The 13948-nt window shown below is 41.1% G+C and overlaps 1 protein-coding gene and 1 pseudogene across 1 annotated transcript; one reads left to right on the top strand and one right to left on the bottom strand.

Moving 5' to 3' along the window:
• Nucleotides 1–6425: 6425 nt before the first annotated feature.
• LOC133711973 (meiotic recombination protein DMC1 homolog) lies at nucleotides 6426–9748 on the top strand (annotated as a pseudogene).
• Nucleotides 9749–10960: 1212 nt separating this feature from the next.
• On the bottom strand, nucleotides 10961–13420 carry LOC133709651 (protein IQ-DOMAIN 19). Its single transcript, XM_062135459.1, has 4 exons — nucleotides 12720–13420; nucleotides 12351–12587; nucleotides 11410–12123; nucleotides 10961–11305 (listed from the first exon to the last, which is right to left on the bottom strand). The coding sequence occupies exons 1-4, from the start codon at nucleotides 13200–13202 to the stop codon at nucleotides 11285–11287; spliced, it is 1455 nt and encodes a 484-aa protein (XP_061991443.1). The 5' UTR covers nucleotides 13203–13420; the 3' UTR covers nucleotides 10961–11284.
• Between the last annotated feature and the right edge of the window lie 528 nt (nucleotides 13421–13948).

Genomic DNA, 13948 nt, shown 5'->3' with positions numbered 1-13948 from the left:
ACACACCCATCACATTTCGAGACCATACATGTAGACATCTCCCCCTAATGACTATGGTCATGGGAGATCGGATAACTTCCGCAAACGATGCTACCAACATGTTTCTCAAAAGTGAAATTTAGGCCAATGACTTAGTGAGCAAGCCTGCCACACTGTCCTCAGATTGAACCTAGCTAGTTCACTTTGATCTTAAGGAGAGTCTGTTGTTGCTGATTATGCTTGGTGTTGTCGCTTTTGATGTAGTCTTGCTTCATTTGTTCAAAACAAGCAACATTATCCAATACGCTCGTAAGCTCATCTGTGGTAGACTTCAAACCACAATTGTTAGAACATGCGTAGCTATGGATCCAATCCATATACATTCATGAACCACTTCGTGAAGAGCAATAATCTCTACATTGTTCAAAGATATAGCGACTAGGATCTATTCTGTAGACCTCCAAGATATCACGGTCTTTACCCATGGTAAACACTTAACCAGTTTGGGAATGACCTTTGTGTGGGTCAGAGAGATACCCAATATCAGCAAACCTTCCAAAACACATGTCGTTTTGGGATGGGGATAGTGGACGCAGGCCACTATTGGTAGCGTTCCTGGTGAGTGATAGGTTTGAATCCATCATCTCTCTGTAAGGATAAAGCATGCCCATATCAGTTGTACATCTCTAGTATCGAAAGATATCTTCTACACCAATCCAATGGCGTCGCGTTGGCGCAGAGCTATTCTTTAGCTAACAAGTTCACTGCAAATGAGATGTCTGGTCTTGTGCATTGAGGTAAGTACAATAATGCGCCTATTGTACTTAATTAGGGCATTTCTGCCCCTAGCGCATCTTCGTTATCGTCCTTTGAATGAAGAGGATCATTTTTAGGATAAAGACTACGGACAATCATGGGGGTGCTTGAAGGCTTGACCTTGTCAAAATGCCTAAACATCTATCAACACGGTGCTCAAGTTCGAAACCGAGGCATAATCGTGTTCTCCCAAAATCCTTCATCTCAAACTCGGATTTCAAGTGTTCAGCGGTTTTCCTTAATTCTTTAAGAGCTTCCAATGAAGATCATGTCCAACATGAACAACGATAGAATCCGGAACTTTTTATGAAAATGCGCGGGCATATCCCTTCCCAATCAAGTAGTCACTTTAGTGAGCGTTTCAACCTTATTGTAAACGCGCTTCGTGGTCTAGAGCCACTTGACTTGGGTAAATAAAGTTCACCATGAACCTTCATATACATTCCATATCTAGATCCCTATAGAGATACGTAGTGACCACATTTGTATGCTGCATGTTCAGTTATTCAGAAACTACCAAACTGACAGGGTAGTGGAGTGCAATGACATCCATTACGAGAGAATATGTCTGATCGTAGTCGATTCCAGGGCGTTTTGTGAGAAGCCTTGCGCCATAAGGCGAGATTGTCATCTCTTTTTCTCAACACGCTTTCTAACGAAGACCCATTAGTCAATAAGTTTTATGTCAGGAGGTGTTGGCATCATTGGCTCAAAAACCTTCCTCTTCGTTAGAGAATCCAACTTAACATGGATCGCATCTTTCCATTTAGGCCGAATTTCTCTACGTTGGCATTCATTCATCAACGGAGCGTGGTTCGATATCATCGGACTCAACAAACTCATGCGTAACGAAATGCTCAACTACATCATCAATTATGATGGAGTTTCTGTCCCACGTCTCATGTACACTAGTGTAATTTTCATAGAGCTCTATATTCTCAGGAATAGGTTCTGACGTTGAGGCGTCCCCCAACGATAACCATAATCTAGAAGATTCTCATGAGACAGATTTTGAGTCTTGATGATCAAAGGATTGGAATGTGCCAAATTATCCTTTGAACTCACGGGCCTCTCACGCATCCTAGCTGGGGTCATGGCCTATAACTCCAGAGTGCCACTCTCTTTGGTGTTGGCGCCATGCCTACCTCCGTGTAGGGTGGCGCTACGTCCTCTCGAAGGGACGTCTTTCCTTGCAGGCATATTTGTAGCAGATGTTGATCTAGTCACTTTAACATGGATCAAGATGAGACATAGTAGGGACAGGCCACGATAATTCCTGTCGTTCCTGCTGAACATTCGTGTTCTTATCTCCCCCTAACGACGGGAAGACTGTCTCATCAAAGTGACATCCGCAAATCTAGTGGTAAGGAGATCGCCTAGCAAGGGCATTAAGTGGCAAACGATTGTTGGAATCTCAAATCCAACGTAGTTGCCCATTCGTCTGTAAGGACCCATCATAGTGCGCTGTGGCGGCGCAATTGGCACATAAATGGCACACCCAAATATGCGTAAGTAAGATACTTGTACCCAGTCCCTAGCTGTAATGCAGAGGTAGATTGAGTGGCAGTGGGTCATAGACAAATTAGCATAGCTGCATGCGATATTGCATCATCCCAAGCGGATATAAGGAGATTGGTGCTCATTACCAATGTCCTGACTACCATCGTAGTCGTTTCCGTGAGACCATTTAGGTGTGTACATGAGAATATGATGTCCAACATCAGTCCCAATGCAATAACCATCGAAAGTCTTCGATGTAAACTCTCTAGCATCGTCAAGTCCAATTGACGGAATAGGATGATCTGAGGAGTGAGCCCGTTGTTATATGATATGTGCTAGGAGTGTAGTATAAGCAGTATTTATAGGTGGACAATGGCACAACACGTGACCAGCGTGTTTGCGTATCAACCAACATCATGAGATATTTAAACGTCCGCAGGTTGGTTGAATCAGTCCACAGAATCCCCATGGACTCTATGTAAGAACAGAATGAGTATTTTCATAACTTTTGCATAGGACGGTCTCAGTCCTAATTTCTCTAAGGAATGAGCTTTGTAAAACTAGCGAGAGGCCTTAGAATCAACCAATGAGGATTTTGGTTGGGCCTAAACGTCTGAAACGGTATTTGAAGCAAAGTTAGTGATTGCAACATCACCTGGGGCGTTATCACCATGATGTACGTTGTCCATGGCATCATGGATAAGGACTATGCTAGCCCTAGGCTGGTGGTGGATGGCGGCAGCTTCGGAGGCAGCGGCGGCGGTCACACTTGGTTCAGGAATCAACTTTTGATTCATGCTTCGTTTAGCTAGAAAGAAAGGATGTCCAAGTGAAGTCTTTAGTAGACAGATCATCATATCATGACCAGGATGACCTATCCTGTCTTGACAAACAAAGCCAATATGTGTCTAAATTCAAGAGATCTTCTCTCATAACTTTATTGGATTTAATAGCTCGAATAGTGACATAGAATCCACTAGAGAGACACATAAATTTCTCTAAGATGTGCCTTTGTTTGCAATCGTTAGAGGTATAGCAAACGAACTCATTTGCGTTCTCTACATGCGTTTTCGCATGGAATCCGTTGGCTATTCATAGGTGCAATTTTCCCTAGGAGCATAGAGAGTTTTTGTGACAGTAATCAAGTTGCCATTTGGCAGGAGGAACTTGGGCTATTCCATGTCCTTGAATTAATACTAATGGCCCAACCATTGTAGTCACAAAGTAATATGCTCAGAATCAAAATGGAGTCATAATGAAAAGAACTCGAAATTTTATTCATAAACCAATGGAGTTACATCATTGTCTCTTTAACCAAAGAAAATCTAATCTAAAATGCTAGCTAATGCAAAACAATGGTAGTCGTCTACCTTCTTTTGGTAACTCCAAAATAAAAGTGACCAGGTGAGTAGAGAGATGTCAGTGGAGCAAGGCTCGCTTAAGTACCACTAATCTCATAACCTTCCTAGACATCACACTTACTTTGGGTGAGCCTACTTTGAAAAAAGACTAAACCATTGACATCTACTACAAAAATATATGGCAATTGCCTATTACATATCTTGGAAAATAAAAAGACTTAATCAAAATCGCCAGTCTCTGGATCTTGGCCTTTGAAGTCTTCAACCCTTAGAGCGAGATCGTCATCTTGATCTTCTTGCTCCATGTAATTTGCTTCCCTTGCTTTACGATACGTCTTGTACGCGTTAGCAACATTCTGGGGTGCATTACATGCTTTAGCCCAATGTTCGAACGCTCCACACCGAAGACAAGCATCATCATGGTCAGGCTCCCTTGATCAAGGCGTGCTTAGAACGCGTTGGGGACGGCTATGATCCTTGGTGGCACCACCACCATAGCCCCTCTCTCTCTTCACACGTTGACCTCTACTGTTCCGTGCACGCCTATCTTGGCGGTTTCCTTCCTCTTTGGGGCGAGAATATGGACTAGAACGTCCAGAATAATCCCTTTCCTTAGGGTTTCTCTCCTGGCGCCCTCCCTTAGAGACACGACTATAATTAGACTCCGGAATTGGCTTTTTTCTCACGGGTCTAGAGTTATAGTTCTTCACAAGTATGTTGTCGTGCTTTTCAGCTACGTTCATGGCTCTAATAAGCTCATGAAATCTTGTGATGCGTCCGGCATTGACATCAATCCGATAGTTCTTGGCTATCATCAATACAGAGACGGGAAAAGTAGAGAGAGTCTTCTCGATCAACATCGTATCAGTGATTTTCTACCCACAGAATTCCATCAAAGACTTGATACCAAGTGCTTCCGAATTGTAGTCAAGTATAGACTTGAAATCACAGAAGTGGAGGCTATTCCATCTCACTTCTAAATCAGGAAGCAGGGAGTCACGTACGTTGCCAAAACACTGCTTGAGTTCTACCCATAGTTTTCTTGGGTCTTCCTCATTGAGGTACTCATTCTGGAGAGCGTCATTCATGTGCCTTGTCATGAGAATTACGGCTTTAGCTTCATTGGCCTCTCTCGTAGCTCTATTCGCTTCAAAAGCGGAAGCTTGTTGAGGAGTAAGCACGTTCTGACTTGGCTCTTGGATCGTACTTAGGATCCCATCAGCCTTAAGATGCTGGCGCACATCACGGACCCACTTGTGGTATCCTGCGCCTGTTGTCTCTAGTGGAGCGAAGCTCAACTTGTTCAGGTTACTCATCCTGAAAAACAATAAAAGATTAGGGTTAGTTTCGGAGCGAAAAGGCTACCACGAAAACAATAAAAAAAAATTGAGCGTAGTCGCTTCCAAGAAATTAGGAATTTCCGAGCGTAGTCGCTTCCAAGAGGGGTTGGATTAAATCGAAACAATGATGTTTGTGGTCGATCGTTTCTTCTTAACAAACTCTAAGTTTGGAGGACTCTACAAGCTCCAAGCTTGGAGTGAGCATGAACCCCCACAGTTCGGCTTAATTAGATCTCCCCTATGATGAAGAAGGGGGGGGTAGAAGAAGGGAGTTTGCAAGTCCCCGAGAAAAACAAGAGAAATTGAAATAAAAACTCAAAAACGGAAACTTTTAGAAAAAAAAAATACCTTGAAATAGGTCTCCGAAAAGTTTGGCTGGAAAAGTCGCCGGCGGTGGCTTGAAAAGTGGTCGGCGGTGACCTATCACCGGAGTTGCTGACGTGGCACCGGAAGTGCTGACATGGCAGGTCTACAATGGTCTGATGTGGCACAGCTGCAGACGTGGCAGAGCTGACGCGGCAGGGCTAATGTGGCTGCTGACGGCATGCTGATGCCAGCGGCTTGGGCTCCTGGGCTGCGGCTTGGGCTTCTGGGCTTGGGCTCCTCCTTTTTTTTTCTTCTCTTTTCTTCTTCTGCCGGTTTTTCTACAGTAGGGTTTAGCTGCCAGTTCAGTATCTTGTAGATCGGTTTTTGGGCTGTTTCTTCCGGTTCCTGAATCGTTGGATTGAGGAGCTTCTGCTGGCAAAATTTGGTAGAAATTGGAGGTTCGAAAGGTGGTGAACCGGTGGAGTATTTGTTGCAGGTGATTTAGAGATTCCGGTGGCCGGTTCTGTAGGTTTCCGGCCGGTTCTGGTTGTTCTACCGCCGGTTCTGGACTCCTTGGGTAGAGGTCTTCAAGGTGTGCGGCGGGGGCAGAAAGTTTTCAAGGTTTTGTATTCGGATTTAGGGTTTTGGCTATTAGGTTTTAGGGTTAGAACATCGTGCTGATAACGTGTTTAAGGAAAACTGAAATTGGGAGAGAATTGAGTCGTGCTTTCATTGATAGTAGGGGCCTCGTTATATAGAGGATTACAAGATATAGAATCAGAGTTGTACAAGGAAAGATAATCGTACAATTAATCGGAGAATATGTCTAATTCATAACCCTATTACAGCTAGGTCAAGTAATCTAGAGTTTGGGCCAGACACATTTTCTGGATTTACTTGAACAGCTATAACATAATTTAGCAGTAGAGTAAAATTAGACTTGTTAACTAAACAGAGTTCAAGTCTTCACAGTCGTAGTCTGTTGTTTTATTATATTAGTTTTGTTTTGCTTGTAGGTTTTGGATTTTGGTTTTTTTATGATCATATAGTCTCTCGACATTAATGATTTTTCTTGTTTTCAGTGCATGCAATGACATCTAAGGATGGAGCTAGGTCGCGCAATTGGTACTAGGAGGTGTTGCTGTAAAGAATGTCATAGGAATGGATAGCAGGCAAGCAGTTGAATTCGTAATTTCGAACGTGATTTTGTGCAATGACCGCTCAAGGAATCAATGCCAGAGACATCAAGAAGCTTCAGGACTCAGGGATCTACACCTGCAATGGCTTGATGATGCACACCAAAAAGGTGAAACAAATTTCGGTTCAATTTTGTAAAATTGAGCATGTTAGGTTTCAATGTTTTCTGATCGTCAGATTTGACGGGAATCAAATATTCAAAGGTTTGTCTGAGGCTAAAGTCGATAAGACATGTGAAGCGGCAAAGAGTATAGTGGTTAGCGCTCATATTTTCCATAATCTGCAAAATAAATATAAGATTATCTCATGGTGTTTGTAATATTGTTTTGCTGTCAATTTTCATTTTTTTTCTTTTTTCGTCTCATAATTTTGAATATATTACTGGAAGTGATGCTTTAACCAAAGTAAGTTTAAAGCTGTTATGGCTTAGTTAAATCGAAATCATATCTGAGATGTTTGATCAAATTCACACTTTCTCGTACTTTTATTTAACACGCTAATGTTCAATGTGCTTGAGAATTGAAGTTGAATTTTATTTTTGTGTATAGAGAAAAATCTTGCGCGCATTACAACTGGAAGCCAAGCCCTTGTTGAACTACTAATAGGCGGTAATGTTGCTCTCTTCGTTGTTGAATATAGAGTATGATTTACTCTTCTAACTATTTTGTCTCATTTAATTGTGTGTTATTTGATTTCAGGTGGGATTGAAACTATCGCGCAATTACAGAAGCCTATGGCGAATTTAGGTGAGCACATAGCACACTTTATTTAATGCATTTTTTGTGGTCTATTGCTTGATTTGAACCATGGGCGGATCTAAGTAGTAGCTTGGGCGGGCTGGAGCCCGTCCGAGATTTTTAGGCTTAGAAAAAAAATTAGATGTATACTTTAATTGATGTGGGTTTAAATGTTTAATTGACGTGGGTAAGTGGGTTTAATTGATTTCAAAACTTATCAAGGTTGATCAGTGGGTCTTCTTTCTGCTGTGCAATTGTTGTGGGTTTAATTGATTTCAATACTTATCATTTTATCAATTGTTGTGCTATCTCAGTATCTCGTCCAGGAGCTTGGCCTCATTCGAATGTCGAGTAATCAGTTCAAGTTTATAGAGTTAACTTTGCAGATTGGGCTTGGGTTTATTTGCTAACTATTTCGTCCTATCCATGGCTTTATATTCAGAACAAACTTTTGAGTTGAAAAAAAAAACTATATATATGATGTATTTGTTTTGTTTATATGTATGTTTGTTTAACGAAGCCACCCGAACTCTCAAATTATCGAAGTTAAACTCCTCTCTGGCTCTTCCATTCTCTCCGTCCATCACAAATTCTCATTCTTCTTGTTCTTCTTCTTCGCAAAAAGACCTAATTTACGGACTAAATTCAATCTTTGAAACACTTGAACTCTCAGGTTCTCATCTCCCCACTCTTGCATTCGCACACCTGTGCATTATTGTACTAAAAAAAATTTTTTGGGCTTCGCCCAAAGGGACACATAAATATGTAGCCCTCCCTATTTTCAAATCCTAGATCCGCCACTGATTTGAACATAAGAATTCTTCTGTTTGATTGCCCCTAGTCTACTGACCAAAATAAACACCTGATTTCAGGTCAGGGAAAACACAGCTTGCACATACACTCTGTTTCTACTCAGCTTTGCCTCTCTCCAAATATATGCATGTCTTAGCATACTGGGAAATATAGGTATCACTGTAGTGGTATTTCACTAACTAAAAGAATAATGGCATTGAACAGAGTGCAATGTTAGTTTAAAATTTTCCGTGATCAGTATCATTGAGTACAATTACTAAGGACATATATATGGTTCTTCTCAGGATAGATTGGGAAACCAACTAATTAAGGGATAATTGTAGTTTTCGTACTACTCCACTGTCATTCTAACTAACGTTGGATCCCAGTACTACTTTTCCATAAGATTAAACTACTGCATGCAATTGCATTTTGATTCATTTATTATCAAGCCTTGCTGACTAAGCTTCCCTGTTTCTTTGCAGCTTCCTTCTCACATGCATGGAGGGAATGGAAAGGTTGCTTACATCAGATACAGAAGGAACTTTGTATACTTGGTTTTGTCCGTCCTGTTTAACATTTCCTACAGTATATATTCTTCTAATAAATGATTAGACAAATTCCACCTGGTTGATGTATGTGTTCTTCTTAATTAAGCGCACTTACAGTCGACCTGAAAGACTTGTACCAATAGCTGAAAGATTTGGCTTGGACCCAGGAGCTGTCCTCGGCAAAAGCTGCTACTTTTCCTATTATATCAGTTGAACTAGTGATACAATTACTGGTACTAACCATGTTATTTTCTGTGACTGCAAAAGATTGTTTATGCTTGTGCATATACATACGAGCATCAGTATAATCTGCTTCTTGGTCTAGCTGCAAAAATGGCTGAAAAGCGATTCAGAATTCTGGTAGACTTTTGCTATCCAAACCTCTCCTATAATACAAATAGACCTGGATGATTGATATGCTCATGTTTCAGGTTGTGGATTCGGTGATTTCTCTCTTTCGAGGGGATTTTACTGGGAGAGGAGAACTTGGAGATCTCCAGGTCAGTTTCACAGGTTCCCTGCAATGCCTATACTCACTTAGATCTTATGCTCTACGTCTTTATCCATAATTTATCTTTTATGAGATGAGCAAATTATTATTTGCAGCAAAAACTTGCACAGATGCTTTCCCTTTTAATAAAGATTGCTGAGGAATTCAATGTTGATGTCTACATGACCAACCAAGGTAATCATTGATTTACCTGGTATGAAGTAGTTATATGTCTTGGGGACCTTGTTCCGAAATTCCAACCTGTTTAAAGTAATCAATGCATGTCCTTTTGGAGGCTTATTTGCGAATCTTACAATTGTGCAGTAATAGCTGATCCCGGTGGAGGAGTGTTCATATCAGATCCAAAGAAACCAGCAGGAGGACATGTGCTAGCCCATGCAGCAACAGTGAGGCTCATGTTCAGGAAAGGCAACGGCGAACAGCATGTCTGCAAGGTGTTTGATGCTCCGAACCTGCCTGAGGCTGAAGCAATATCCCTTCCACACTTACCTAATTAGTTTACTAGGTATTCTGAATAGTATGTATGAAAATTTATTCTTTTGACTGAGACACTATATTATGATGATACTAGGGGGAGCCGATATGTTGTTATTCTTGACAGCGCGCAAGGCACATTGTTCAGATAACTGCAGGAGGCATTGCTGATGCAAAGGACTGAACTGCATGGCCTTTCAAGGATACTAGAAGCACCAAATTATTGTAATGTTTTACTTTCCTGCTTATATAATCCGAGTTTTAATGATATGTATTATGTAGACTCATTAGTTGCTATATGATCCTGTAGTTTGTTAAGCTTAAACAAACTGCATTACATGGGAAATTAAGTGACTTCACCCTTGCTGTATCTCATCTTGAAGTGCTTTTGTTATTTGATGTTGTTTTAAGTGGGGCCCTATGTCTTAGTTTTGACAGTGAGCAACATGCAAGCCAATTGTCAGATAGAGCTAGGAGATGTTAATTGAACTTGTTATCTTAATTGTCATGTTTAATCAGTTGCGGTATTAAACTTTTAAACTTGATGAAGTAACTCTTAGTTTAGGAAGTAACTTCAAAGCTGCATAGATATTGTCAGGGTGATGCATCTAGTTGCATCCAGTTTAACTACAAACAAAGCTTGGGTTGTTTTCCATAGAGCAGCATGTTGTTTGACGAGTTACACTTGATGATAGTTAACACTTGTTACTATCACGATTTGTCATATATTTGACGAGTTACACTTGATGATAGTTAACATGTCATTTACTCTGACAAAGAGGTATTTCAGATATTGGACAAATGCGTGTGGTGTAATAACGCCCAATCGCAGTCTCATATTCTCATAGATAGCGATATGTCAACTTGTTATTTATTTTTTTTTTTGAAAGGACCAACTTGTTATTTATGTAACAAGAGATGTGATGATGCAGGGAACGACGCGTCTCTGAGTATTACCAGTTCTAGTTCAATCAGGATCGTATGGCGAGGTTGACTCTACCTTTTTGATATAGTTCCAACCTGCTCTGGTCTATTTTGGTTGTTGCACAGTCAATTGGCTGGACCAGGTTGGAGTCAAGAAAAATAGAAACTGAGGAACATGGCTTGAGGAGCACTAGTGTCACATTCAGATGGCCAAGTGTTTAATAGGGTTATAAATAAGTCGTTCTCTTCACCTAAAAAATTATATGGTGAACATGATCAGATTTAGTATCAGAGCCACCAACAGAAAACCACATCCAAGGACTCTTCCTCAGAAGCCTGCTATTCATTTGTCACATTTCCTGAAACTGAACTGTAACGAGGTTTTGTGGTGGTCATACCATGTTAACCCTTTTTTTTCTTTTTTTAAGGGACAGATATACCAGGTTTTATTGATTCATAGAAAAAGTAATCGTCTCAGAAAATAATGCTTGATGAATTATGTAGACAGATTACAATGTAATTACATTGTGATCCGGATAAAGCTACTTATCTGAACCTGTAAGCCTCTGGAGCACATATTTAGCCTAATGGAAACATCAAATGCAAAATGGGAACTTCAATAAAATACAGTCTTGCAAAACCAGACGTTAAACCCCAAAAAAAATACAATCAAGAGGTCAGAAATTTTGGTGAGGAAGATCTTCACCATCTTAGTCCATTCCCATTGGAGCTTGCATTCTCTAATTACTCTCTGCATATTCTTTTTTACTTTGGGAAGGGATATATGCACTGTTTATTAGTACCTACTTCCATGTCCCTGCAAACAAAATACAAAATTCAATGTGAATTAGATATTTGATGACTCAGTCTTAATTTAATTTCATAATCGACTACTACCATTTGAGGTTGAGTACTACTCACATTAAATGCAACAAGAGATTTGCAGTAGTTGGTATTTGTGGTGAGCACAGTACTGCTGGAGCCACACTCACTTTCCATTAGTGAAACTGAGGATCTATCCAGCTTGATATTATACCAAGGGTACTGGTAATTTTGAGCAGTGGAACCTACATGTGAAGATGACCTCTGCATCTTCACAGACCTTGGGATATGATTCCTTCCTTCCATTGATGTCCTTCGCGGTCGGCTTGGTTGTCTCTCAAATGCATCTGGAGGTCTTTGCTTTGGTGCACTCTGTGATCTGGCTTTGGCCTTTGAAGATTGTGTATTGGCCATGTAATTTGGGTACAATGGGTAGTCATAGGACAATTGTTCTGCATAATCTGGCCTCGGAAAAGCAAAAGGAACTCTTGATGGCTCCGGTTTGGACATTGCAGAGTAGCACTGGGGGCTGCTTTGTGCTGTTCCGAAGGAAAAGTCCTCGAAATGGCCACTGAAGGCTCCTGGACTCATCATGTCCTGAGTCAGAGCTGACGGAGCTGGTGAGACATTGCTGCAGTTGTCTGGTTTTATGTATGGTTGATGATTTGGTGCAGACTGAGTCGAAAATCTAGCATCAGGTCGATCGGCTTGTGTGTGATTCGAGTAGCTGTTTCTGCCCTTCACATTTCCTTTTGATTCCCCAAGATCCATCTCCACAATCTTAATGTTCTCTTCTATGCCTCTATCAAATTCCTACAGTAACATAACCACATTGCAGACCAAATATTGGTGTAATGAGAAACCTGTTCACTATTTCATATGAACAAAACTATTAACAGTGAAAGAACACAGGGAGAATGTTTTGGGAATAATACTGAATCAGCACAGCTCTAAGTTTCTGACTAGTTTAACTGTTTGAGAATGACAGGATGCAGGAAAATCGAAGACTTTGGCAAAGGGTATGAAACTTAGTAACTTACATTACAAGAATGCCTGAGCCGATTGTCCTGTAAAGACCTTCTGCCGGTGGATGGCCTAGGATTAACAGTATTTCCATCTTCAACCATCCGAATCCTCTGAGCTCGAGCTCGAGCCTGTGCTGTCACCAATGCCTGCATGCACCGCAGCGTGGCTTTGGCCTGTTTTCTCACTAGGTGACCCCTTACCAATGCCTGCAACTTTACTAGTCCTTTCAATGCACACAATGCTTTTCTTGCCTGCAACAAAACCAATATAACAGTTCAAAAGACTAATCATGTGAGAGAAACGTTGTATACAAGGCTTCTTCTTTTTTCTTTTTTTTTTTCCAGATTAATAAGAACATAGATTGCAATTCAATATTTCCATACCAGATAAGAACGAAATACGGATTGAATTTTGATGGCGGCCGCCTCTTCAATGGCGGCAGTTTTCTCATTGGCAGCTGCTGTCAGCCGCATGACAGCAGCTGCAGCTTGTGCAGCAGCTGCGGTTGCATCAGCAACAGCAGCCGTGGCTGCTGCCACTGCCAAGGCATGTTTTTTCTGCTCATAATTATCAGAGAAATCCAATGTTGAGGGCACAGGTGGTGGTGTGGTTGGTGATGCTTCTACAACATTTGAGTCCTTTGAAGCTGGGGATGTGGCAGATGACCTTCTGAAACTCCACCTCCTCTTCTCCTTTGGTGTTGAATTTGGAGTGGTGGGATTCTGATCGTGAGTAGTGGCAGGTGAGCAATTCTGATTAGTGGTGGTGGTGGTAGTAGTAGTAGTTGGACATTTTTCCTTGTCCTTGTGATCTCTGTCTTTCTTTCCTGTCAAGAAGCTTCTAAGCCATTTGCCTGTCTTTCCCATTATCTGTGCCTAATTTCTAAGCTAGATGCCACCACTGGATCATCAACAACATGGAAAGAAGAAAGCAACAAATGATGAGTTAGAGGAGTAGATCTCTCTTCTTGGTAAGTTGCTTTCAGCATTATAACTGGCCCTCTCAGTTAGATTACATCTTAAATTGCCAGCTAGCTAGTCCGGTCATTATTTGATCCTTCTCTGTTATTAACTTTCATATGCAACTTCCTGGACACTGATATCTAGTTGTGTCAATTTTCCAAGTTAGGCATAGATTCCTTGCCTTAACTTTAGACTTTCAGCTACCATTTTTGCCCTTCTGGTAATCGTCATTCTGATGCAGGCATCAAGGGTGGTTTGGTAAACCATGTGAGTTGGGTTTAACATGGAATCTGGTGGATCAGAAAGCATGTGGAAATGGGTCAAGAACAGGCAGCACTAGTGTAAAATACGCATTTTAAAGGGGTGGGGAGGAGGTGTCGAGTACTCTAGCTGGGGGTCCATTTGGGTTTTCTGATTTTACAAATAGACAGAGATTAGTAGAATGGGCGATGTGGGATCCCTAATACAAGTGTTTGAGTTAAGGAGACTCTGGTTCTTCACGTGCTTATCCTATCCTAGCTATTGGGGTTGAGTTGAGGCCAAGTTTTACACGATCCAAAGTGAAACTAGGTGTGGAAGTTATCTATGGTTCTTGATTGATACCAAGACCTTCTACCAAGTATGGTTTAATATTCACACCTATAAAAAGT

Source organism: Rosa rugosa, chromosome 5 (assembly GCF_958449725.1).
Source record: "Rosa rugosa chromosome 5, drRosRugo1.1, whole genome shotgun sequence".
In the NCBI taxonomy this organism is placed as follows: Eukaryota; Viridiplantae; Streptophyta; class Magnoliopsida; order Rosales; family Rosaceae; genus Rosa; species Rosa rugosa.
Note: the sequence above shows the minus strand (reverse complement) of the source record. Positions and strands in the feature narration are given on the sequence as shown.

Bases quoted from the DNA above. Each gene is read 5' to 3' on its own strand.
- LOC133709651 (XM_062135459.1), bottom strand. From the start codon at position 13,202: ATGGGAAAGACAGGCAAATGGCTTAGAAGCTTCTTGACAGGAAAGAAA. The intron at 12,124-12,350 runs GTAAGTTACTAA...ATGTTACTGTAG, and splicing joins GGCTCAGGCATTCTTGTAAT to GAATTTGATAGAGGCATAGA. The intron at 11,306-11,409 runs GTGAGTAGTACT...TTTTGTTTGCAG, and splicing joins AATCTCTTGTTGCATTTAAT to GGACATGGAAGTAGGTACTA.